General features: G+C 44.9%; 1 protein-coding gene across 1 annotated transcript in view; it reads right to left on the bottom strand.

Moving 5' to 3' along the window:
• Positions 1 to 13,263: 13,263 nt before the first annotated feature.
• The window catches only part of SYT17 (synaptotagmin 17), a 134,379-nt gene continuing 120,560 nt past the window's right edge, over positions 13,264 to 27,082 (bottom strand). The window contains exon 10 of the mRNA XM_059154226.1: positions 13,264 to 15,517. Coding sequence (XP_059010209.1) covers positions 15,497 to 15,517 — 21 coding nt within the window. The 3' untranslated portion in view covers positions 13,264 to 15,496. The remainder of the gene's footprint in view (positions 15,518 to 27,082) is intronic.

Here is a 27,082-nt window from a genome sequence, read left to right as displayed (position 1 = left end):
AGTACCCACTCAGTCTTCTCATGGATGCCTCCCGTCATGGGTCTTATGCTGTGTTTTAGTACCCAGACACCTCCATGAAGAGCAGCTCAAATTATTTGCAGTTTTTCTTAGTCTAAATGGAAATGCGCTTTTGTATAAATTCCACACTGTGATTCTAGCTCTGGCTTTTGGGTCAATCCAAAACACACATATTCTTCCTTCACCTGTTCTCTCTTTGGTTATTTACCGACTCAGTGTCCTTTTCTCCAGGCCGGAAACTTCCAGATGCTACAATCATTCTGTGCATTCATTTGTTCACCCGCTTTTCGTATTATTTTTATCGGTGCTTACTACATCTAGTCACTGAACTTGACTTATCTCCAAAAAAATTTTGATGTAGAGTTAAAATGGGTTAACTGGATGGTATAGTTTTGAGTATTTCTGATAAGCTTTAAAGGAAGGAAAGAAAGCATGTAATATAGATGGCTGTGACTGGAAGACACAAGCCCAAATGCCTGGCAGGTAGCCCAAAAAACATCTTTTAAAAGGGGGTGGGAGCCGCTGTCAGCACCAGTCTATTGTTCTGGCAAGGGAAATAAGCCCCACTATTGAATCATCTTCTGACTTTTCAAAATAAGTCAGAAATGTGGGATTTGGTGTGAATTTTCTGATTTTTAGATGTGTACAATTATACCAGTTGGGGTTATCCAGTGCTAACAGAATTCTCCCTGGTTGGCTTAAGCAGAAGAAGGGTTAACGGAAAGGTAAAACAGTTCAGAAAATTGCCCTGAAGGTGTAGAGCTGGGCTCAGGAAATGGGCAAGAACCATGAGAGGCTCAGCAGCTGGGGACATATAGCCAGATTGCGCCCAGGGAGGTAGCTGGTAAAAATAAAATCAAATAAATAAATAAATAAATAAAATAAAATCTTAAAAAAAAAAAAAAAAGGAAGGATTGTAAGGACTTATAAGAAGATGACTGTGGGGGCGCCTGGGTGGCTCAGTGGATTAAGCCTCTGCTTTCAGCTCAGGTCATGATCTCAGGGTCCTGGGATCAAGCCCTGCAGGGGGCCTGATTCCCTCCCCCACCCCCACCTCCGCCTCCTGCCTCTCTGCCTACTTGTGATCTTTGTCTATCAAATAAATTAAAAAAAAAACACACACATTGGTAGCTCTGCCTCAAGACATTGGGCAATGGCCCCCTGGTCCGTCAGCCCCACTGTCTTTTAACTTCCCCCTCCACTCATAATGCTAGGGCTGCCCTTCCAGTGGCAGCACCTGCATCCCATGTCCCAGGAACTAAGAGAGGGAACATCTTCCCCTTTGACTTCCTTTAAATGGGAGAAGGACCTATTGGGGATTCTTATTTTTTAGAATTTAAATGCTGGGAGGTTAAAAAAACTGAGCACAGCAACCAGATTAGGAATGCTTTAGGCTGCAAACTACATAAATAGCTTAAAACATAAAGACACAAGAAACCAAAGACTGGCAGTCAGAGAGCTGACCCAGTAACAGCAGTGTCATCAAGGACCAGGTTTCTTTCTCTCTGTAGTCATCCTTTCCTTACTGGCTTTTTTTTACTCTTTGTCTCATGACCACAAAGTGGCCACCACAGTTCTAGCATCACATCTCTATTCCAGTTGTGACTAAGGATGGGCTAGCATCCCTCAGTGCTCCTCATGAATCTGTCCCTTTTATCAGGGTTTGGTCACACCTTTAGCTTCAATGTAGGATAACATGGTATCTGGCTTTTTCCTTTTCTTTTTAAAAAATTTTCCCTTATTTTTATTAATTTTGGTGACTTCATTCTGAAATAATTTCAAACTTACAGCAAAGTTGCAAGAATAATATTAAGAGCTTCCAAATATCTTTACCCACATTCCCCAATTAACTTTTTTTATTTTTATTTTTTTGGCCACATTTGCTTTATAATTCTATATTTTTTTCATACCAATGTTTTCTGCATTATTTAAAAATAAGATGCAGGGGTGCCTGGCTGGCTCAGTCAGTAGAGCATGTGGCTCTTGATGTTGAGGTAATGAGCTCAAGACCCACATTGAGCCTAGCGCTCACTTTAAATAAATAAATAAATAAACAAACAAATAAATAAAAGTTGCAAACAGAACGCTCTTCATCTCTACACATTCCAGCGTGTATTTCCTAAGTACAAGTTTCTTCTTACACATAACCACAATAGAATAATCAAATTCAGGAAATGACACATTTAATACAAGTATCTGGCTTTTTTCAGTCTCTGAAGTGGATGACTGGCTCGGAAGAAGGGAGTTGGGAAGAGCCATTGGGGTAGAAAACTGTAGCAACTATTTTTGAAAAACTCTCACCACATAGAGTGTCTGTAGACCACATCTCTCCGAGAACCACTGATGTGGCTTTCCTGCTTTAAACTTCTTGCTGAACTACATTTCTTTTGATTAGAATCGTGAGACTATTTGTATACTACACAATTCCACGTTTCATATTGATGTCATTTACTTCCTAAATGGTGTTGGAAAACTTCTACTAGAGAGAACAGGGAGGTGTAGGAAGAGTATTATTCTTTCCAAATTTTTACTGAATGGATAAAAAATGAACAGTTATTTTTTCTTTTCCTTCAATTTCCTTGTAATGTCAATTTCCTGAAAACCTTCCCTAAATGATGTAATTATGTTGCCTTAACTCACAATTTATAACGAAATCAGAAAATAAAAGAGGGATATTGAGAGTTCCTCCTCATCTCCCAGAATAATTAAATCCAAATTGTACTTGGAGAGATAGGAGATGGTCACGTGGAATGATATTTTTATATTATCTTTTAAATGAAATTGAGGATAGGAAGTGTTCTGCAAAAAGTGAGTGTTACAGGGGCAGGGTCTGCTTGGGGGTGTGGGGATGGTTATGTGTGACTGGCTAGGGGAAAGTCAGGGATGGGAGAGGTGTTAAGAAAGGAGGAGGGAGGCAGTGAGGTTTTACATGGGGAGAGGGAGAGGGAGAGACGTTTTGACTGTGTGGAATCTTTTGTTGTCTGAAAACTGTACCCCCTTTTGCCATCTTTCACGGATGTGCTGGAGGGTCTGAGCCCCAGGCAGAGGTTTAAGCAGGAATATGAAAGAATGGGATATAATACAGCTGGTCTCCACTCTGACAGGGAGGGAATTATTATTATTATTTTAAAAATTTTATCTATTTATTTGAGGCAGAGAGGGAAAGAGCTTAAGTAGGGAGAGGATCACGGGGCGTCGGCTTCTCCCCACTAAGCAGAGAGCCTGACTCAGGGCTTGATCCCAGGACCCTGGGATCATGACCCAAGCAGAAGACAGATGCTTAACCACTTAACTGACTGAACCACCCAGGTGCCCAAAAGGAGTCTGTTTGGTTTTTTAATCATTCAAGAATATATAAATAAGGAGCTGAAGGGAGTTTGCTGGTTACCTTGAAAGCTAGGGTTCTGGAGGCTATCCAAAGGCAGCAGACATCCATGTTGACAAAAGCCAAGATCTTACTCATGACCAGCTTGAGGTCTCCCAGTGGCTTGATTACTGGGAATTGTGTGTAGGATATCATGGCAGATACTGTTAGTTGTTTACCTAGTAGACATTTTCCCTTTTTGCATATTAACCATATTCTGGTCTTGTCCAGATATTCTGTGGTCATGAGCTTCAAAGAATGTTGGTTACCTCCCCAGCCCCATTGAATGGGGAGGGTAAATCCTGAATATTTCAAGCCAGCCATAATAATTCTGCTTCTTTGCCAGTGACCGGTTAAAAAATAGGCATGTGACACAATTCTGCTCAGTGAAGGAAAGCCCGGGGAGACGGGCCTCTGCAAAAGTTTCCACATCTCATAAATGGACACAAGGAGGAAGTATATCCTCTTTTATTGCTTTGACCTTGGGATGTTGCTTTGAGGAGATGTGATTTTTGGACCTGTGGTAGTCATTGTGCACCCATAAGAAACAACATTGTATTTGGCAATGTGGAAAGCTCTAAAGTACTTAGGTATTTCATGATATTGTTGAACAATTAGGGACATACCTCCCCTTCAGGCATCTTCTCATGTGATTGTTTCGTACATTGATCCTATTCTGCAACCTTGTCAAACTCATTTGTTCTAGTAGTTGTTGTGTGGATTCTTCAGGCTCTTCTATGTAAATAATTATGCCATCTACAGAGACTGTCCTACTTCTTCCCTTCTGATCTTTTTTTTTCTTTAAAGATTTTATTTATTTATTTATTTGACACAGAGAGAGAGAGAGAGATCACAAGTAGGCAGAGAGGCAGGCAGAGAAAGAGTGGGAAGCAGGCTCCCTGCTGAGCAGAGAGCCTGATGTCGGGCTTAATCCCAGGACCCTGAGATCATGACCTGAGCTGAAGGCAGAGGCTTAACACACTGAGTCACCCAGGCGCCCCTTCCCTTCTGATCTTTATTCAGAATATTTATTCAGATCTTTATTCAGAATTTCTGGTTATTTCTTTTTCTTGCTTTATTGCAATGGCAAGAACTGGCCTTACAATGTTGAAAAGAAGTGGTGAGAAGGAGCATTCTTATCTTGCTTATGATTTCATCCTGTTATTTGAGACTGTACATTTATCGTTGTTTAAGCAAGTTAAATTGTGGTTTCTGCAAGCCTTAATGCTTCCAGCTGAAAGTGCTGTTGCTGACATGACTATTAAAGGAAAGACTGATCCCAGAAGACCTGGTTGTATGTAGGTTGGTGTTACTGATGGTGGAAATAATAACATTCAAGTTACTTCTAACCGCAGATCTGTTGGGTAGCATTTGAAAATACAGCTTTTTTGCTCCTGGGAATCCCTACTGTTCTCAGCAGTGTTGAGAACTGGATTTGAAATAGGGTGACCCAATCAGGTCAACATTTATGTCTCGTGAAATCCTGCCTGCATTCCCCACAGAATCAAGAAAGTACTAATACGGCTACATATTTCTGTGACGGGCTCCCAGTCTCCTAGGAGGAAGGCTGGAATTTGAGCTCACTGATGCCAATTATCCAAAGAGGATGTGATCCAGAAGCCAGATAAGGATCAACAGGGCTCAGCTGGGATTTGGCCTTCTCCAAGTGGAAGGCATAAAATCTTTGGTTGGCTCTGAAAATGAAAACTAAACAAAATCTCAAGCGATCACAGACACAGTTCTTTGCTATCTATGAGCTTTTTTTTTTTTTTTTTAAGATTATTTATTTATTTATTTGACACAGAGAGAAAAAGATGACAAGTAGGCAGAGACATAGGCAGAGAGAGAGGAAGGGAAACAGGCTCCCTGCTGAAGCCCGAGGCAGGGGCTTGATCCCAGAACCCTGGGATCATGACCTGAGCCAAAGGCAGAGGCTTTAACCCACTGAGCCACCCAGGCACCCCTATCTATGATCTTTTAAAAAAGAAAAAATTTTTTTAAACAAATGTTAAGATTCTCCTTTGTGGATCTTGACTTTGGCTTTTATGCTAAAACCCAACATCCCATTCAAAGCACCTGCAAGCCATATGTGCTCCAGCATGGGCTTTGGGAATATCAGGGGGCACCGGTGGGCACTTTTGATCCCCACCTGCTGCCGCATGAATGCCCAGACCCATGGACTGCCAGTGCCTTTCTGAGCAGCCACCTGGAAGCCTGGCCAAAATATTGTGAGGCCAAGTAAGATGAACAGAGGGCACCTGGCCTTCACCTGCAGCGCCCACCTTTCTAATACCGGAGGCTTTGAGGTTTTTCAGTTTCAAAAGCCATACGGCAGCTCTTAACCTGGAGAGAAGGCACATGGGAGAAGTGGCATTCTTCCAAAGCCTTGATTTCGGTCGTTTGGGCTAACTGGATTTTAAAATGCTGGTGCCTGTCATGTTCTTTCCAGCCTGACATTCGGGAGGAGGCGTGTCTAACTTTATAAATTTATGATGCATCATGAACCATGGAGAAATCATTTCAAGAATGTATTCTGGCGGCTTCTAAAGGGCCACTCCCACGGCTGCTGACACAGGTCGTTGACGGTGCTTGGATGGGGGTTATGAACAGTCAGTCAGTCACCGTTTTTGGTTTGCCCTGGTTCTGAGCAGAGCTGAGCTCGCCGGCTGTTGACTTACGGTTTTGCCGTCCGTCATTAGGGCACGTTCGCAAGACCGCAGGCTAGAACACAGCTCTCTTCTGCTTGTTCAAATATCTCTGTATGGACAGCAATATCCTTTGAAAAAAACAGTAATATGAAACCCTCAGATCACATGTCATCTGTCCAAAATAGCTCAGACACCGTGACAGTGTTAGGATGAACAAATGAATATTTTTTTATTGTGGTAAATCGCACAGCATAGAATTTGCCATTTTATACTAAACGCCACTGAATTGTACTCAAAATATCCACTGTGTTACTAATTGCTTTGTGGTAATAGGATTTGGCTAAAAGTAGTTCATTTGGCAGAATCTTACTTTCCATCTGCCAAAGCCAAGGTCAAGGTTGAAATGGACATGCAGCCTCTTTGCTACTGCCATTTTAGTGTTTTTTTCTAAAAGATTTTATTTATTTATTTATTTATTTATTTATTTATTTATGTGAGAGAGGGAAAGAGTGCCTGCACACGAGCAGGGGGAGGAGCATAGGGAAAAGGAGAAGCAGCCCCCCCTCCCCACGCCTGGGTAAGCAGGGAGCTGGACACGGGGCTTGATCCCAGGACCCTGGCATCATGACTGAGCCAAAGGCAGACGTTTAACTGACTGAGCCACCCAGGCTCCTCTGTGTGTCTTTATATGTACTTGTGTGTGTGGGAGAGAGAGAGAGAAAGAGAGAGAGAGAGAGAGAGAAGTGCCCAAGATCACAGGCAGTGGCAAAACCAGTCTTTGAACTTGGCTCCTCTGCTCTGGCTTTTTTCGTTACTTTGTGCTGCCCTTGGTGGTGGAATTAGCAATTGGGAAGTAGCACCCTGAGCCCTGTAAGGGAAGCAGGAAGATAGGCAGACCTGGTTTGAAGCCCAGCATTACCACCCACTGGGGGACCAATTCGGAAACCAATTCCAGAGAACAAAAGATGTTAACTGACTTACTGTTTTATCTTCTGGGTCAAATGGACCCAGACGTGTGGGCACCGGGATAGGCAAATGATGTGGGGTCCTCTTGAGTCGGGTGTTAAAACTCTGGCTCTATCACCTACCAGGTTTGTGACCTTGAGCAAGTCGCTGGAGCTCCGTGCCTCAGTTTCCTCATCTGGAAAATGGCGACATCAGAATGTACCTACCTCGTAGGGTTGTGATGAAGTCATCTGCATACACAATAAGAGCTCGGCAAGTCACTATAAAAGATAATGACAATTTTCTTTGTGTGGGTGCATTTCTAGGGATGTTTTAGGACCATGCCTGTGACTCGGCACCAACTGTCCCATCCCTTAATTCAGTTTGGGACCTTCTGGACCCCCTCCCAGCCCCAGCCACTTTGCTAATCAGGATCTCATCACCTCTCAGTCTGGGCTCTCCCAGACCAGGAAGGGACCCCCTGGGTCCTGCCAGCCTCCCGCCACTGTCTGTACAGCCCTCAGCTGGGGAGACAGAAACCAAATCCTTCCCAGAAGGATGCTGGGATATTAGTTTAGCACCGTCTGCCGGTGTGCGGTGACTCAGAGGCAGCCAGCGTGGTGGGGCTCGTGGGCTCTAGAGTTTGATCAAGATTCATGTCATGAATGCAAAGTGAGGCGAGGCTGCTGGGCGTCCTGGAGGCTGGGGGGCAGGGAGAGCCGGGGCCTTCTGTCTGCTTCTTGGTTCTCCTAGGTGAGCTAAGGTTTGGGGCAGCAGGGCTGCCTTGGCCACGCACTACCAGACGGCAGAGAACCCAGAGGGCTCTGAGGGGAGGCACTGGGGTACAGGGGAAAGCTAGCAGTTGGTTGGACTAATGTCAGCGGGCCCCCATCCTGGTTGCTTACTATGTGACCTTGGCAAGCAGCTTAACCTCTCTGAGCCTCTATCTCCTTGTTGGTCAGCCACGGGGGTTGCTGGGAAGATGAGTGAGATCCCGGACGCTCAGGCGTCACTCCAACCACTAAGGTGGGACTTTATATGCTCCCTGTCTCTTCCTTTCTTCAAGCATTCCCATCCCTTTGGACACTTCAAAAGGACTTTCTGAAGGCAAACATTCACCAAAAGCGTGGAGAAGGAAAGGACCGGAACAAGTGCTGTGAGTGGGGCGCCTGGGTGGCTCAGTGGGTTAAGCTTCTACCTTCGGCTCAGGTCATGATCTCGGGGTCCTGGGATCGAGCCCCACATCGGGCTCTCTGCTCAGCAGGGAGCCTGCTTCCCACTCTCTCTCCGCCTGTCTCTCTGCCTACTTGTGAGCTCTCTGTCAAATAAATAAATAAAATCTTAAAAAAAAAAAAGTGTTGTGAGTGTGTGTGTGTGTGTGTGTGTGTGTAAAAAAGAGAAGGAGAGAGACACCCACACAGAAAGAGAAAGAGAGACGGGGGGAGTGTGGCTCCAAACCCTGGCTCTGCCACTCACTAGCTGTGTGACCACAGTCACTCAACTTCTTGGTGCCTCACCTTGGTCATCAGTACAACAGAGACAGCAACAGCCCCTTCCTCATTTCTAGGGTGAGTGTGAAGATTAAAGGAGTCCCTATAAAGAGGTTAGTAGAGAGCCTGGTACGTAGAAACTGCTCAGTGAATTGTGGCAGACAGGATTCCAAGATGGCGCCCCCGGTGTCCAGTCCCTATCCAGTCCCCTCCCCTGGAGCGTGGGTGAGACGTGGGAATATGGTGAGGCATGATCACTCTGCTGATGAGGTTACGTTATTCGGCAAAGTGAAAGGATGCTGCAGACGTAACTAAGGTCTCTAATAGCTCAGTTTACCAAATGAGAGATTATCCCGAGTGAGCCTGGTTTAATTATATCTTCAGAGACAGAAGAAATGAAGAAAATCAAAGCCTCCGTGATGCTCTCCAGTTGGCCTTGAAAAAGCAAACAGCCGTATGCCGAGAGGGCCCTGTGGCAGGGAACAGTGGGAAGCCTCCAGAAGCCAAGACCTCAGTCCCATGGCAGAAGGAACTGAGCTCTGTCAACAAGCAGGAAAGCCCGGAAGAGGACCCCAGCCTCAGAGAAGACCCTAGCTGGCACCTTGACTCAGGCAGGTGAGACCCAGAGTCATCGTGGTATTAAGATACTGACCCAGTCTACAGCTAATAGACATCCGGGTTGTTTCCCATTCCAGCTGACACTTTTGCTTTGCTCTACACACTTCTTTTTTTTTTTTTTTTTTAAATAATAGGGCTGATATAAAACTGTGAGAAATCCTGCCACTCTGTATTCATGCTATGGTTTGGTTCTACTTGGGTAAGAGCTTCAGCTGAACCTAGACTGTGGCCCCTCCCTTGAACTTGGAGCTGGAAGGAGAGATGACCACCTAGACCAGCCCCATCACGCTATTGTTTGCAGAAGGGGAAGTACCTTCCCTGAGATTACAGGGGAATCAACTTCCAGAGTAAGTTCATGGTGGAGCTGGAATTAGATCCAGGCATCTCGGAAAGAGTGTGAGCTTTGGAGTTCGGAGGATATTGGTTCCAACCACGCACTAGCTGCGTCATCTGGGAAAATCCCTAGGGCCCTCTGAGCCTCGATTTTCTCATCTGTAAAATGGGGCATCTAGTAACACCTTGCAGGAAGGATTCACGAGTTAATACTTGAATGTGCTCAGCACAGTGCCTGGCCCTTAGCAAGCATTCAGGGGAGGGGTTCTGATCCCCAACCCCCCTCCTCCCCACTCTGGTGTGCTTGTCATGCACCTCTTTATCTACTTAATAACATGAAAGGGATCCCACAGTCTGAAAAGCTTCCGGCAGAACTTGGTGAGAGCCAGACTCCTCTCAGACCCTTCCCAGAGATAACTATCTATTCATCTGGAAAGATCTATCTCGGCTTATCTACAGTGAAGAACGTGTTTTGTTCCTTTAACGTCTGTTCTAGGTGCAGTAGACAGGAGCTGGTTTTTCATGGGAGGCGGAAGCAATGCCCCAGAGACAGGAAAATCAAGAGCTCTCCCCACCCCACCCCTAGCCCCTTTCTTTTTTCTTTCCTCTCTGCAGTCCCTTCATTAAATTTCCTTATGCCAAATACTAATACTCTTTATTATCTGGGAGTACTTTCAAATTTTCAAATCCCTTCACATCCTATCACATTTTAACTCCACAACAATTTAGCTCTTAGCACAGGGCTATCAGAGGCTAATAGCTGGCAGGATAATAGTTACGATAAATGATATAATTATATGATAATTTAATAATGGCTAATATTGGTTGATCATTTACAAAATGTTTGGCACTGTTTTAAGTGCTTTTATGGGTGTTATGGGTCTTTTTTTAAAAAAGATTTATTTATTTGAGAGAGAGGGTGCATGTGCACGTGAGCGGGGGAGGGGTAGAGGGAGAGAATTGACAAGATGACTCCTCACTGAGCAGGGAGCCTGAGTCGGGGCTCGATCCCACGACCCTGAGATCATGACCTGAACCGAAACCAAGAGCAGGACACTTAATGGACAGAGCCACCCAGGCGCCTGATGGATGTTAATCTTCACAACAACCCTAGGAGGCAGATACCAATACTGCTATCAGTCTATAGGTGAGGAAACTGAGGCACAGACAGGCAAAGCAACTGGCCCTAAGTTGCACAGCTAGTAAATAGAGGAGCTGGGCGTTGAATCCAGGCGGGCAGAATTTTCTCCCTTTGTCCGCTTTGATCCAATGACTGCCCTTCTCTGCCCCACTGTGTGCTCCAGCACTCGACCTCTGTGGCCTGTTCCCTTGTGCTCTGGTTTCCAGCTGGGTCCAGCCAGGGCGAGGTATGGAGGACAGGAAGAGCTCTGGCTCTCTCTCACCTTCTTGCTCCCACTGTCCTGGCTGCAGTTTTGCTTGGCCACGCCTCTGTCTAGTGGCCCTTTCCCCCCCATCCTGGCTCTCCTCTGGCTCTGGGGACATGTCCTCTCTTCCTGTATCGAGGCGGGTGGCCCGGCTCCCTGCTTCTGCTAGTCCTGCCTGTTGTACCACCTCATCGTTAAGCTCTTTTAAAATAAACACTGTAGGGGCGCCTGGGTGGCTCAGTTGGTTAAGCAACTGCCTTCGGCTCAGGTCATGGTCCCAGAGTCCTGGGATCAAGTCCCACATTGGGCTCCCAGCTCCATGGGGAAGTTTCTCCCTCTGACCTCCCCTCTCATGCTTTCTCTCATTCTGTCTCTCTCTCTCTCTCTCTCAAAATAAATAAATAAATAAATAATCTTAAAATAAACACTGTAGCAGGTGCCCTATGTTTTCCTGGCTGAGACCCCAAGTAATCCAACCTCTGAGCCTGAACACTCAGCCACTACCTTACATTGCCTTGACTCAGACAGGAAGCTTTAGGATTCCCCTTGGAGAGGGAAATGAGAGAGCCTCTAGTCTAATTATCTCATTTCGCAAATAAGAATGCTTTAGAAGGTACTGCGTGAGCTGTCTTGCTTCTGACTGTAACAGATGCTGGTGGGGCTCTGGGCTCTCACCATTCAGTACAGACCCACAGCTTCTTACTGACATGCACCTGTGATTTTTCTGTCTGGGCCACTCTGTGGCCCCAAGAATCAGTTCATGAATCACTCCAGTGAAGAGCTTCAAGCGGTAGCAGAGAGAGGCTGGTGGTGGATAAATGCCTCCACTCCCTCCCTGCTTAGATGAGTTTTAAACAGTCTCCCTGAAGTCCCCAGCTGGATTGGGTCCCAACAGTCCTAAGCAGTAACCCACTCACAAATGCACCCGGTATTGGTTTCCCTCTGGTCCCTGAGACTTCCCCATGGCCTGATGGTGCTTTCCAGGGGGTAATCTTGCAAATAAACTACTTGCATCAAATTCTTGTTTCTGGGATCTGCTTCTAGAGCTGGGGAGTGGGGTCTATCCCACTCGAGCCAAGGACTGAGTGAGAGTGGGGAGGCAGCTTCTCAGAACAAAAGGAAATTATAGGACAAGAGAAATCCCTGAGTGGTCCCCACCTTAGTTCGGGTTCTCTAGAGGTGGGGGCACTCAGGGAGCATGGAACTCCATGCCCCTTCCTACATACCTTGCCCTAGATCTCTGCCGTCTGGTTATTCCTGAGTTATATCCTTTATTGTATCCTTTTGTAATAAACCAGTCATCTTGTAAATACACGTTTTCCTGAATTCAGTGAGTCTCTCTAGCAAATTCATGAAACCCATGGAGGGGGTCACGGAAACCTGCAATTTATAGCCGGTTGGTCAGAAGTAAAGGTAACAACTTGGACTTGCAATGGGCATCTGAAATCAGGTGGGGGGTGGGGGGTCAGTCTTGTAGGACTGAGCCCTTTGCCCGTGGGATCCGATGCTAACTCCAGGTAGACAGTGTCAGAATGGACCAGAACTGTAGTTGGTGATCAAAGCCAACTACACTCAAAGCCAGGCTCATAGAGATCAAGGTTAAGACTACTGGTAGGTAGAGAAGCCCTCCTTCCATGGGGTCATTGAATTCTATGAAGAACGTCGGTGGGACTGCCAGCAGACCTCTGCCCCCTCTGAGAGGAAGCTTGTCTAGGAATGAAGCCAGCTCCAAGGAAAACAGGGCTGAGAGCGAGAGGAAAGAGAGAGACTTCTTCACGGCACTGTCTGTATCTCTGTTTCATACGGTTTTTAGTTTATTTTATTATCTTATTTTAATTTAATTTTTAAAAAAGATTTTATTTATTTATTTGACAGAGAGAGAGAGACGCAGAGAGAGGGGAAACACAAGCAGAGGGAGCGGGAGAGGGAGAAGCAGGCTTCCCGCCAAGCACGGAGCCCGATGCAGGGTTGGATCCCAGGATCTTGGCATCATGACCTGAGCTGAAGGCAGACGCTTAATGACTAAACCACCCAGGTGCCCTTTATTTTTTATTTTAAAGATTTTATTTGCCAGAGAGAGAGAGCACAAGCAGGGGGAGTAGCAGGCAGAAAGGGAGGGAGAGACGCAGACACCCCGCGGAGCAGGGAGCCTGATGCCGGCTCTATCCCCAGACCCTAGGACCTAGGACCTAGGACCTAGCCGAAGGCAGATCCTTAATAGACTGAGCCACCCAGGTGCCCTGTAGGTTTGTTCCTTTTTTTTTTTTTTTTTTTAAAGGTTTTATCTATTTATTTGAGAGACAGAACGCAAGCACAGGTTGGGGGGAGGGACAAACAGAGGACAAAAGCAGACTCCTCGTTGAGGATTTTTTTTTTCCCCCAAGGTGGGGCTTGATCCCAGGACCCTAAGACCATTGACCGGAGCCGAAGTCAAACGCTTAACCGACTGAGCCACCCAGGTGTCGGGTGAGAGTCTTTATTGTGGTTTCTGGGGGAAGGGACCGGTGAGGCAGGGTGAGCAGGTTTGAATAACTTCAATGGGCCCTGGGGCTGTCCCTAATTGTTCCTCTCCAGGCCCTGGGGGGAGGAGAGCAGGTGACTGGCACTTGGGTGTGATGAGGCCCCATAGAGGTGATGAGGGGCGCAGACTCTGGATTTGTGCCTGGAAAGCACATCTGGAGGAGTTCTCGTGAGGAGCGAGGGTGACAAAGGAGGCAGGGGGCCCAGGCAAGGTGACTCGGAACTGAGGCCTATTATTGGGCTGTCTAGAACAAGGCGTGTCCAGCATATGCGGTGCAGACAGTAAAGCAATAAGTTTCCAAGATTTAGAAGCAGAGTGAATGTTGTCCCTGGATCCAGCCCTCTCTTGATTTTGGACTTAGTCACAGGAGCCAATAAATTCCCTATTCTTTTGCTGAAACCCTTTGACGCATTGTCACTTGCAAACCGGAAGAATTACGCCGCGCTGGTTGAAGGCAAGTTTGGCAGTAAGAAACCACACATCTTAATATCCAGGCCAGTCTTTCTTCCCATTGCTCCCTTGATTATGTTCTATGTGCCACGTGGCCCCAGGACTGCAAGAACAGGGTGGGGGTGACAGGACTCCATGGAGATCAGAATGACACCCAGGTGACCAGCCCCAGCCTCCCATCAAAGCTGGATGGGAGAATCAGGGACGAGACCTGTGCTCAGCCCGGGCAGGAAACCCATCAGCATGGGCTGGGCACCTACTCCTTCATTTCAGTCTCCCCAGGATCACAGATTAAAATTCCAGAAATGTGCACCTGTTCTGTATTCCGGAGATTGTTTTTGTGCATAAAGAGACCACCTGAGGCCCTGTAGGCAAAGACTTAATGGAGCTGAGTCAAAGTCTGGGAATGTGAGGAACTCACATCCTCGGAGAGAGATGACTTGTGGGCATAAACGAACAGAGCAAATGTCACGGGACGGTGAGGACATTGCCGCTGGAAAGCGCTTTCCCATCCTGCGGGGTCTGCTACCAAAACAAAGCAGATATACGCAGCCGCTCCAGACGGTTTCATCCAGAGACCAGAAGTTCTCTGAATGCGGGAGAGGGAGACAGGACATTGTGTCGGTTAGCACAGCAGTTTGACGACTGTAACCAAAACTCAAAATAATTACGGCTCTAACAAGATGGAAGTTTGTCTTTCTCAGGCAGAAGTCCCAGCTGGGACCCAATGAGCTGGGGCTCATTCTGTGACGTCATAAGGGTGCAGGCTCCTCCCATCTTGTCGGCCGGCCCTCCCTGGGGGTGTTGCCCCCATCTGTGAGTTCCAAGATGGCCACCCCCATGTCTGAATTCCAGACATCAGGGAGCGGGAGAAGGGGAAGAAGAAGGCACACTTTTTCCTTGAAGGGCACTCATATTGCATTGGGCAGATCTTGGTCACATGCGGTCATTATTCCTGGCAGCCTGTGCCCAGCTGAAAATTAGGACTTTGTACCTTGAGAGCTTGGTTCCTCGGCCTTGGTGCCATTGATATTTTAGGTCAGATAATTCTGTGTCGTGGTGGGAGGGAGGGGGGTGCTATTCTGTGTGTTATAGGGTGATGAGCGATGTCCCTGGATGCCAGGTGTCCTCTCCTCCTCCATGCTGTGACAACCCAAATAATGTATCTCCAGACATCAACCAATGTTCCCTCCGAGGCAAAACCGTCCCTGTTTGAGAATCCAGGGAATGGTGCTTTGTAAAGATAAAGGGTTGTCTCTCACATGAAAAAAATCTGGAGGCAGGTGTCCAGAGTCGGAAAGAGAGCTCGGCATTGTCAGCAGAGATCCAGGTTCCTCTGGCTTTCTGCCCAACCATCATTAGCATGTGCCTTTCAATCTCAAGGTCGTCTCACGGTCACAAGTAGTCGCTGCAGCCACTGCTCTCTCATCCACGTGCCAAGTGGCAGGAAAGAAGGGGTAGGAGCAAAAGCACGACTATCATCCCCTTTTCAGAGAGCTTTCCCAGAAACCTTACCCAACAACTTCTATTTCCATCTCATTGGCCAGAATTCTCCCTGAAAAGGGATCTAGGAAATAGAGTTTTTTTAGGCAGGTGTATTGCCTCTCCCGGCATCATTAGAATTCTAATGAAGAATTTTGGAAGGACTAAGGGGTGCATTGATGTTGTAGAGGCAACTAGAAGTTTCTGCCTCCCTTTCCAAGGTGGGAAGAATCTGTGAATGATTAAAGGAGAGGGGGGTGAGGCTAGGGTTGGGGAGAGAGTAGGGAGGGGTGAGAGAAAGGGAGGAGAGAGAAATCATTGCTGAGTCAAATTCTGAAAGGAAGCATCAATCCTAGGAGCTGTTGGGTCTGGGTTGAGGAGAAGCAGATCAGGGCAGAGCTGGCTTGCCACTCCTATGCTGGGTCTTGCCCTTTTGGCTCTTGTCTACCGGAGAGGCTAAGTGCATGAGAGGACCTTGGTCAGGTTCAGGCTCATCCTGGGTACATGACTGAACCATCAACGTAAGCTCAGCTTGGCGGTTCTCAAGGATGGAGAGGTCTGTGGCCTTGGGGATGGGTAAGGGTATCTGGAGCTCTGGATCCTGTCGCCACTTTGGTGGGTGGAGTCAGAGGTCAAGGTGGGAGGAAGCACTAAGCTCCAAAGTGCTGAGCTTGGGGCTCTTTCAGGGGCCTCTTGGCTGGATTCCAGGAGGAGTCCTGGCTCTTCTATGAAGTTACCTGGGGCTTTTTGACCTTGGAAGTCTTGGAATGCCCACTGGAGAGTTTCGAGTCTTCTGAATTAGGCTGGCACCCTGTTTGGGGTATTCGTGATATAGGTTACTCGTTTTGTGAGTGAACAATAATAGGTCATGATCTCTGGGTCCTGGGATCGAGCCCCGCATCGGGTTCTCTGCTTGGCGGGGAGCCTGCTTCTCTCTCTCTGCCTGCTTCTCTGCCTACTTGTGATCTCTCTCCCTGTGTCAAATAAATAAATGAAATCTTTTTAAAAATAAATAAATAAATAAATAGGGGTTCCTTGTGTGCCCACTGTACCAATGAGGTTTGTTCTCTCTTAGGATGCCTTTGTATTCCAACTGATGGACAAATTAAGTCAGGAATCCCATGAAGGGTCCTGGTTAAACACAGTAAATAGAGACAGCCCTGCCCCCAAGGCAGTGGCTTATCAGAAAGTTAACCAGAATTTGGGCACCTCAGTGAGAAGGCCCGAGAGGACAGTGATATTATCATAGGGAGGGTGCTGGCCTGGGAGTCAGCCAACTTGGAACCAGAATCTTGACTCGCTCGGCTAATTCCTAGTCGTGAGACTTGGGCCAAGCTACTACTTAAGTTCTTTATAGCTCAGTTTTCACATCAGTAAAATAGGAATAGTATCAATTAACCCACTGAGTTCTTAGAAGTCTCAGTTGAGATTATGCAAATAGAATGGCTGGCATACAGCGGGACCTTGAGAAGCACCGGCTCCTGGTATCGTCCCCCTGTTATAGAGTGCGTCCCACTCAGCTGCAGGTCCATTATTTTTATGTGAGCACTTGTCTTCCATACTGGATTATAAACCCCAAGAGTGGAGGCTGGATATAATCCAGTGTTTTCAGAGGCATACCCACCTGGCAGGCACCAGAGTAGGGTGATCAAACAGTTAGCAAACAACTTTTCTTTAGATCTTTCCCCTCTTTTCCCATAGACTATCCCTATTTTTTTAAAAAAGATTTTTATGTATTAATTTATTTATTTGACAGAGATCACAAGTAGATGGAGAGGCAGGCAGAGAGAGAGAGAGAGGGAAGCAGGCTCCCTGCTGAGCAGAGAGCCCAATGCGGGACTCGATCCCAGGACCCTGAGACCATGACCTGAGCCGAAGGCAGCGGCTTTAACCACTGAGCCACCCAGGCGACCAGACCTCTTGATTTTTAAGCTACTTCCTCCATTTGCTTCTTTCATTAATGATGGGCTCTTGGAAGGAAATGATTGGGTCAAAGCCCATGGAACACAGCCCACCTCTCAGCAGAAACCTCCAAACTGCCTCCACAAAAGTGTTACAACTTAAACGACCCAACAATATATGAGGGTGTCCATTTCACCATAACATCTCCAACAACAAATCTTTTCTGTTTTTTAGCTTTTTGCCTATCTGAAGGATGGAACCATCTGGGTCCTAGCCTTTACTTTACTATAGCATCTGAATGTTATTTCCTACAGTTACTGGCCATGTGGTTTCCTATGAGACACCCTTCAGCAGTAGGGGCCATGTAGCTTGGATGACCACATTGGGACCTCTTTTTCATGTTTTCAAATTTCTGTGCTCCCAATGCCTACCACAGGGTATGGGATGAGGCTGGCCTTCCTTTGTATCTGTTGAAGGGCACTGAATCTTTTTGCAGTCAGCAACGGTCTAACTAAGCTGTTCCCTGGGGTTGGAAACCATCCAGCTCTAGAAATCATACAAAAACAAATTGCAGAGAGTGAGCGGAATAAATATTTGAGCATTTCAGAGCCACGGTGGCTTTGATTGTTAAGCCGAGTGTCTTGCTGGGGGGCAGGTGTCTAGATGGACAGATTACAGGCTGTGCAGCCCTTTGTGGGCTAGACCCACTGTGCTATTTGCCAAGTCTGTTCCCAAAGATTCATTTGGAAGCCACCCAAAGAAGAGTCCAAGGCTACTGCAAGAAGCGCTGTCTCACGGGGCATGTGTTGGATGTGACCTGCCCTGTGAGTCAGAGGCTTCTTGGCTGCAAGGAATCCGGAGGGACCAATGTGAGCCTACCCTGACCACCAGCTTGCCACATCATGCCCTTTACGACAGCCAGACTGCCCATAAAATTACCCACTTGTCCCTGAGCCTGGCCCTCTGGCCGTGGAGCCTGGCCTTGGTCTTGCTCCCCCAAGTCCTATCTACTATTATTTCCATTCCCTGCATCTTGAGCACAAGTGTTCCCACTTCCTTGGCTGTGGGCACGAAGTTTGAAATCAGAGACCTCTGCATTCACATCCTGAGTGCTGAGCATGATGTCTGGTATATAAGAACTTCATCATCAATTAAAAATAAATGACTCCTTGCCACTCAAAGGAGGGTCCCTGAATCAGTAGCAAAGGCATCGCCTGGGAGCTTGTGAGAAACACAGCACCTCAGGCCCTGCTCCAGACCTACTGGAGCAGGAAGTGCATTGTAACAAGACCCCCAGGCGATCCATATGCACCTTCGAATTCGAGAAGCACTGTCCTAATTTATACGCTTGTCCTGAAAGTCAATGACATCAGGTGTGTATGTGCCTTGCAAAGAGCTTGGTATATTACAGATATGCAAATAACATGAGTCATTTCTTTCTCTGTCCCTTCTGCCCTAGACTGCAAAATCTCTGAAGCTAGGGGCCATGTCTCATTTCTTTTGAGATCACTAGTCAAGTTTAGTACCTGGCTTGTTGTCACGCTCGTTAAGTTTTTAAGTGCTAAAGACGTAGGTTATCTTAGTAGAGTGATCTTTCCAGTTGCAGGTGGAAATCCATTAGTGGGTAGGGAAATAAACTAAGTGGGTTGCAACCATTTAGAAAAATAATTAGGCGGTGCCTGGCTGGCTCAGTCCGTAGAGTGTGCGACTCTTGATCTTAGGGTTGTGAGTTCGAGCTCCAGGTTGGGTATGGATAGTACTTGCGATATAAACAAATAGATAAATAAAAATTAAAATAGAATAAAAAACAGAGTGCATCCCATGTAATAAGGGTGAGTTTTATTTTGTGAGATCTTGCTTTTGTCTTATGTGTGCATGTGTGTGCCTGTGGGTATGCATGGGGTCACTCTGTCAAGGGTAATTTCTTCCTGAGAGTCACAGTCTAACTTGGTCATACTACTCCATACTTAGCAATTCTGTGTGCAGTTCTAGAGTCAGAGAAAGATGGATCCAAATCCCTGTTCTCCTATTTATCAACTTTGTGGCCTTGGGCAAGTTACTTAACCTCTCAGTTGCTTCCAATGGTGAATAAAGTTGTTATAAACATCTATGTGCAGATTTTTGTGTGAACATAAGTTTTCAAAGCCTTTGGGTAAATACCAAAAAGCATGATTGCTAAGTTGTATGCTAAGAGTATGTTCAGCTTTGTAGGTTTTTAAAAAGCTTTTATTGAATTCTTTTTTTTTTTTTTTTTTATTTTTTTTTATTTTTTATTTTTTATAAACATATATTTTTTATATACATATATTTTTATCCCCAGGTCTGTGAATCACCAGGTTTACACACTTCACAGCACTCACCAAATCACATACCCTCCCCAATGTCCATAATCCCACCCCCTTCTCCCCAACCCCCTCCCCCCGGCAACCCTCAGTTTGTTTTGTGAGATTAAGAGTCACTTATGGTTTGTCTCCCTCCCAATCCCATCTTGTTTCATTTATTCTTCTACCCACTTAAGCCTCCATGTTGCATCACCACTTCCTCATATCAGGGAGATCATATGATAGTTGTCTTTCTCTGCTTGACTTATTTCGCTAAGCATGATACGCTCTAGTTCCATCCATGTTGTTGCAAATGGCAAGATTTCATTTCTTTTGATGGCTGCATAGTATTCCATTGTGTATATATACCACATCTTCTTGATCCATTCATCTGTTGATGGACATCTAGGTTCTTTCCATAGTTTGGCTATTGTGGACATTGCTGCTATAAACATTCGGGTGCATGTGTCCCTTTGGATCACTACATTTGTATCTTTAGGGTAAATACCCAATAGTGCAATTGCTGGGTCATAGGGCAGTTCTATTTTCAACATTTTGAGGAACCTCCATGCTGTTTTCCAGAGTGGCTGCACCAGCTTGCATTCCCACCAACAGTGTAGGAGGGTTCCCCTTTCTCCGCATCCTCGCCAGCATCTGTCATTTCCTGACTTGTTGATTTTAGCCATTCTGACTGGTGTGAGGTGATATCTCATTGTGGTTTTGATTTGTATTTCCCTGATGCCAAGTGATATGGAGCACTTTTTCATGTGTCTGTTGGCCATCTGGATGTCTTCTTTGCAGAAATGTCTGTTCATGTCTTCTGCCCATTTCTTGATTGGATTATTTGTTCTTTGGGTGTTGAGTTTGCTAAGTTCTTTATAGATTCTGGACACTAGTCCTTTATCTGATATGTCGTTTGCAAATATCTTCTCCCATTCTGTCAGTTGTCTTTTGATTTTGTTAACTGTTTCCTTTGCTGTGCAAAAGCTTTTGATCTTGATGAAATCCCAGTAGTTCATTTTTTCCCTTGCTTCCCTTGCCTTTTGCGTTGTTCCTAGGAAGATGTTGCTGCGGCAGAGGTCGAAGAGGTTGCTGCCCGTGTTCTCCTCAAGGATTTTGATGGATTCCTTTCGTACATTGAGGTCCTTCATCCATTTTGAGTCTATTTTTGTGTGTGGTGTAAGGAAATGGTCCAATTTCATTTTTCTGCATGTGGCTGTCCAATTTTCCCAGCACCATTTATTGAAAAGGCTGTCTTTTTTCCATTGGACATTCTTTCCTGCTTTGTCGAAGATTAGTTGACCATAGAGTTGAGGGTCTATTTCTGGGCTCTCTATTCTGTTCCATTGATCTATGTGTCTGTTTTTGTGCCAGTACCATGCTGTCTTGATGATGACAGCTTTGTAATAGAGCTTGAAGTCCGGAATTGTGATGCCACCAACGTTGGCTTTCTTTTTCAATATCCCTTTGGCTATTCGAGGTCTTTTCTGGTTCCATATAAATTTTAGAATTATTTGTTCCATTTCTTTGAAAAAGATGGATGGTACTTTGATAGGAATTGCATTAAATGTGTAGATTGCTTTAGGTAGCATAGACATTTTCACAATATTTATTCTTCCAATCCAGGAGCATGGAACATTTTTCCATTTCTTTGTGTCTTCCTCAATTTCTTTCATGAGTACTTTATAGTTTTCTGAGTATAGATTCTGTGTCTCTTTGGTTAGGTTTATTCCTAGGTATCTTATGGTTTTGGATGCAATTGTAAATGGGATTGACTCCTTAATATCTCTTTCTTCTGTCTTGCTGTTGGTGTAGAGAAATGCAACTGATTTCTGTGCATTGATTTTATATCCTGACACTTTACTGAATTCCTGTATAAGTTCTAGCAGTTTTGGAGTGGAGTCTTTTGGGTTTTCCACATATAGTATCATATCATCTGCGAAGAGTGATAATTTGACTTCTTCTTTGCCGATTTGGATGCCTTTAATTTCCTTTTGTTGTCTGATTGCTGAGGCTAGGACCTCTAGTACGATGTTGAATAGCAGTGGTGATAATGGACATCCCTGCCGTGTTCCTGACCTTAGCGGAAAAGCTTTCAGTTTTTCTCCATTGAGAATGATATTTGCGGTGGGTTTTTCATAGATGGCTTTGATGATATTGAGGTATGTGCCCTCTATCCCTACACTTTGAAGAGTTTTGATCAGGAAGGGATGTTGTACTTTGTCAAATGCTTTTTCAGCATCTATTGAGAGTATCATATGGTTCTTGTTCTTACTTTTATTGATGTGTTGTATCACATTGACTGATTTGCGGATGTTGAACCAACCTTGCAGCCCTGGAATAAATCCCACTTGGTCGTGGTGAATAATCTTTTTAATGTACTGTTGAATCCTATTGGCTAGTATTTTGTTGAGTATTTTCGCATCTGTGTTCATCAAGGATATCGGTCTATAGCTCTCTTTTTTGGTGGGATCCTTGTCTGGTTTTGGGATCAAGGTGATGCTGGCCTCATAAAATGAGTTTGGAAGTTTTCCTTCCATTTCTATTTTTTGGAACAGTTTCAGGAGAATAGGAATTAGTTCTTCTTTAAATGTTTGGTAGAATTCCCCCGGGAAGCCGTCTGGCCCTGGGCTTTTGTTTGTTTGGAGATTTTTAATGACTGATTCAATCTCCTTACTGGTTATGGGTCTGTTCAGGCTTTCTATTTCTTCATGGTTCAGTTGTGGTAGTTTATATGTTTCTAGGAATGCATCCATTTCTTCCAGATTGTCAAATTTATTGCCGTAGAGTTGCTCATAGTATGTTCTTATAATAGTTTGTATTTCCTTGGTGTTAGTTGTGATCTCTCCTCTTTCATTCATGATTTTATTTATTTGGGTCCTTTCTCTTTTCTTTTTGATAAGTCGGGCCAGGGGTTTATCAATTTTATTAATTCTTTCAAAGAACCAGCTCCTAGTTTCGTTGATTTGTTCTATTGTTTTTTTGGTTTCTATTTCATTGATTTCTGCTCTGATCTTTATGATTTCTCTTCTCCTGCTGGGCTTAGGGTTTCTTTCTTGTTCCTTCTCCAGCTCCTTTAGGTGTAGGGTTAGGTTGTGTACCTGAGACCTTTCTTGTTTCTTGAGAAAGGCTTGTACCGCTATATATTTTCCTCTCAGGACTGCCTTTGTTGTGTCCCACAGATTTTGAACCGTTGTATTTTCATTATCATTTGTTTCCATGATTTTTTTCAATTCTTCTTTAATTTCCCGGTTGACCCATTCATTCTTTAGAAGGATACTGTTTAGTCTCCATGTATTTGGGTTCTTTCCAAACTTCCTTTTGTGGTTGAGTTCTAGCTTTAGAGCATTGTGGTCTGAAAATATGCAGGGAATGATCCCAATCTTTTGATACCGGTTGAGTCCTGATTTAGGACCGAGGATGTGATCTATTCTGGAGAATGTACCATGTGCACTAGAGAAGAATGTGTATTCTGTTGCTTTGGGATGAAATATTCTGAATATATCTGTGATGTCCATCTGGTCCAGTGTGTCATTTAAGGCCTTTATTTCCTTGCTGATCTTTTGCTTGGATGACCTGTCCATTTCAGTGAGGGGAATATTAAAGTCCCCTACTATTATTGTATTGTTGTTTATGTGTTTCTTTGATTTTGTTATTAATTGGTTTATATAGTTGGCTGCTCCCACGTTGGGGGCATAGATATTTAAAATTGTTAAATCTTCTTGTTGGACAGACCCTTTGAGTATGATATAGTGTCCTTCCTCATCTCTTATTACAGTCTTTGGCTTAAAATCTAATTGATCTGATATAAGGATTGCCACTCCTGCTTTCTTCTGATGTCCATTAGCATGGTAAATTCTTTTCCACCCCCTCACTTTAAATCTGGAGGTGTCTTCGGGCTTAAAATGTGTTTCTTGGAGGCAACATATAGATGGGTTTTGTTTTTTTATCCATTCTGATACCCTGTGTCTTTTGACAGGGGCATTTAGCCCATTCACATTCAGGGTAACTATTGAGAGATATGAATTTAGTGCCATTGTATTGCCTGTAAGGTGACTGTTACTGTATATGGTCTCTGTTCCTTTCTGATCTACCACTTGTAGGCTCTCTCTTTGCTTAGAGGACCCCTTTCAATATTTCCTGTAGAGCTGGTTTGGTATTTGCAAATTCTTTCAGTTGTTGTTTGTCCTGGAAGCTTTTAATCTCTCCTTCTATTTTCAATGATAGCCTAGCTGGATATAGTATTCTTGGCTGCATGTTTTTCTCGTTTAGTGCTCTGAAAATATCATGCCAGCTCTTTCTGGCCTGCCAGGTCTCTGTGGATAAGTCAGCTGCCAATCTAATATTTTTACCATTGTATGTTACAGACTTCTTTTCCCGGGCTGCTTTCAGGATTTTCTCTTTGTCATTGAGACTTGTAAATTTTACTATTATGTGACGGGGTGTGGGCCTATTCTTATTTATTTTGAGGGGCATTCTCTGAACCTCCTGAATTTTGATGCTTGTTCCCTTTGCCATATTGGGGAAATTCTCCCCAATAATTCTCTCCAGTATACCTTCTGCTCCCCTCTCACTTTCTTCTTCTTCTGGAATCCCAATTATTCTAATGTTGTTTCGTCTTATGGTGTCACTTATTTCTCGAATTCTCCCCTCGTGGTCCAGTAGCTGTTTGTCCCTCTTTTGATCAGCTTCTTTATTCTCTGTCATTTGGTCTTCTATATCACTAATTCTTTCTTCTGCCTCATTTATCCTAGCAGTGAGAGCCTCCATTTTTGATTGCACCTCATTAATAGCTTTTTTGATTTCAACTTGGTTAGATTTTAGTTCTTTTATTTCTCCAGAAAGGGCTTTTATATCTCTCGAGAGGGTTTCTCTAATATCTTCCATGCCTTTTTCGAGCCCGGCTAGAACCTTGAGAATTGTCATTCTGAACTCTAGATCTGACATATTACCGATGTCTGTATTGATTAGGTCCCTAGCTTTCGGTACTGCCTCTTGTTCTTTTTTTTGTGGTGAATTTTTACGTCTTGTCATTTTGTCCAGATAAGAGTAAATGAAGGGGCAAGTAAAATACTAAAAGGGTGGCAACAACCCCAGGAAAATATGCTTTAGCCAAATTAGAAGAGATCCAAAATCGTGAGTGGGGAGAAAGGGGATAAAAAGAGGTTCAAAAAGGAAGAAAGAAAAAAGAAAAAAAAAAAAAAAAAAAAAAAAGAAAAGAATTTTTTTTTTAAAAAAGAAAACACCTAAGAAAAATGTAAAAAAATATATATATATATTAGATAAACTAGTAAAAAATCGTTAAAAAAGAAAAAGGTAACAGTTAAAAAAAAAAAAAAAATTTTACCCGAAGGCGAGAAAAAGAAAAAAAAAAAAAAAATGAAAAAGAAAAAATTAAATTAACTGCAAGACTAAAAAAAATCACAGGAAAAAAGCCATGAGTTCCGTGCTTGGCTTTCTCCTCCTCTGGAATTCTGCTGCTCTCCTTGGTATTGAAACCGCACTCCTTGGTAGGTGAGCTTGGTCTCGGCTGGATTTCTTGTTGATCTTCTGGGGGAGGGGCCTGTTGTAGTGATTTTCAAGTGTCTTTGCCCCAGGCGGAATTACACCGCCCTTACCCGGGGCCGGGGTGAGTAATCCGCTCGGGTTTGCTTTCAGGAGCTTTTGTTCCCTGAGCGCTTTCCGTAGAGTTCCAGAGGACGGGAATACAAATGGCGGCCTCCTGGTCTCCGGCCCGGAGGAGCCGAGAGCCCAGGGCCCCACTCCTCAGTGCGCCCTCAGAGAACAGCGCCCAGTTACTCCCGTCTGCCTGACCTCCGGCTGCGCTCCGAGCTCACCGAGCCTGCGACCGGTTCAAGGTAACACGGAGCTGCGAGCTTACTGTCGGCTCTGTCTCTGTAGCCGGCTTTCCCGTTCCAATACCCGCAAGCTCTGCGACACTCAGACACCCCCGATCCTTCTGTGACCCTGCGGGACCTGAGGCCACGCTGACCCCGCGTGGGCTTCGCTCCGGTTTAGCCTCTGGAGCGATGTCCCTCCGCGGAACAGACTTTTAAAAGTCCTGATTTTGTGCGCGGTTGCTCCGCCGCTTGCCGGGAGCCGGCCCCTCCCCCCGGGGTCTATCTTCCCGTCGCTTTGGATTCACTTCTCCGCCGGTCCTACCTTTCAGAAAGTGGTTGTTTTTCTGTTTCCAGAATTGCTGTTCTTCTTCTCTTCGATCTGCCGATGGATTTTCAGGTGTTTGCAATCTTTAGATAAGCTATCTAGCTGATCTCCGGCTAGCTGAAGCAGTCTCAGCTTGCTACTTCTCCGCCATCTTGACTCCTCCTCCTCTTTTTTTTTTTTTTTAAGGAGGCTCCACACTCAGCATGGAGCCCAACATGGGGCTTGAACTCACGACCCTGAGATCAAGACCTGATCTGAAGTCAAGAGTAGGACACTTAACGGATTGAGTCATCCAGACGCCCCTAAAGAGTTTTTATTTCAATTCCAGATAATTAACATATAGTGCTATGTTAGTCTCAGGTATAAAATATAGTGATTCAACTCTTCCATACATCACCGTGTGCCCATCATAACAGGTGCATGCCTTCATCCCCATCACCTGTTTCCCCCATCCCCCACCCACCTGCCCTCTGGCAACCATCAGTGTCTTCTCTGTAGTTAGGAGTCTGGTTCTGGGTTTGCCTCTCTCTTGCTCTCCTTTTTCCCCACTTTGCTCGTTTGTTTCTTAAACTCCACATACGAGTGAAATCATATGGTATTTGTCTTTCTCTGACTTACTTCCCTTAGTGTTCTACTCTCAACCTCCATCCACGTCATTGCAAGTGGCGCAAGTATGCTTAGTTTTATAAGTTTTATAAGAAACCACCAAGCTGGCTTCCAAAGTATCTGCACTCTTTTGCATTCATTTCCACGAGCAATTAATCAGCATTCCTGTTGCTCCCCATCTTTATCAGCATTTTTTTATTGTCAGTCTTCTGGATTTGGGCAATTCTAAAAGGTATGCGGTGGTATCTCACTGTTGCTTTGATTTGCATGTCTCTCATGACATCTGATGTAGAGCCAACAGTATGTTCAAGGTTCATCCGTGCTGTAGCAGGTGTCACTGCTTTGTTCCTTTTTATGGCTGAATAATACTCTCAATTATTTATAGTAGAAGAAATAAAGGAAGTAGGTCCTGGGTGTTTTGGTTTATTTTGTTTTAATGCTTCAACAACTACATGGGGGAAAATAAAAGTCACTTGTGTGTCATTTTCGTGATGGCAGTATCACCTCCACGGTGGGAAGAACTGTCCCTAATGAACCTGTTGCGTGGCCTTAATATGCTTCTGTTTAAATTAGCTCTGCTGGAAAGAAGTTATTTGGTTTCCCCCACCACCCCTGCTTTCATTGGGCTGGTGATTTGGAGCTGGCAAACTGTGTCGAATTTGTATTCTATCAATGGAACTGCCTTTCTCAGAGCTCCCGACCTTGCAGGGTTCCCCGTTAGCATGAGCTACAGACATATCTGTGCAAGATCTGAAAGCTGGAATTGGAGTGGCTGCCATGTTGCTGACTGGTGTGGTTGTGTCCTTTTTTTTACTCTCCCAACTGATCACCCAA

This window comes from Mustela lutreola, chromosome 17, assembly GCF_030435805.1.
Source record: "Mustela lutreola isolate mMusLut2 chromosome 17, mMusLut2.pri, whole genome shotgun sequence".
Classification (NCBI taxonomy): Eukaryota; Metazoa; Chordata; class Mammalia; order Carnivora; family Mustelidae; genus Mustela; species Mustela lutreola.
Note: the sequence above shows the minus strand (reverse complement) of the source record. Positions and strands in the feature narration are given on the sequence as shown.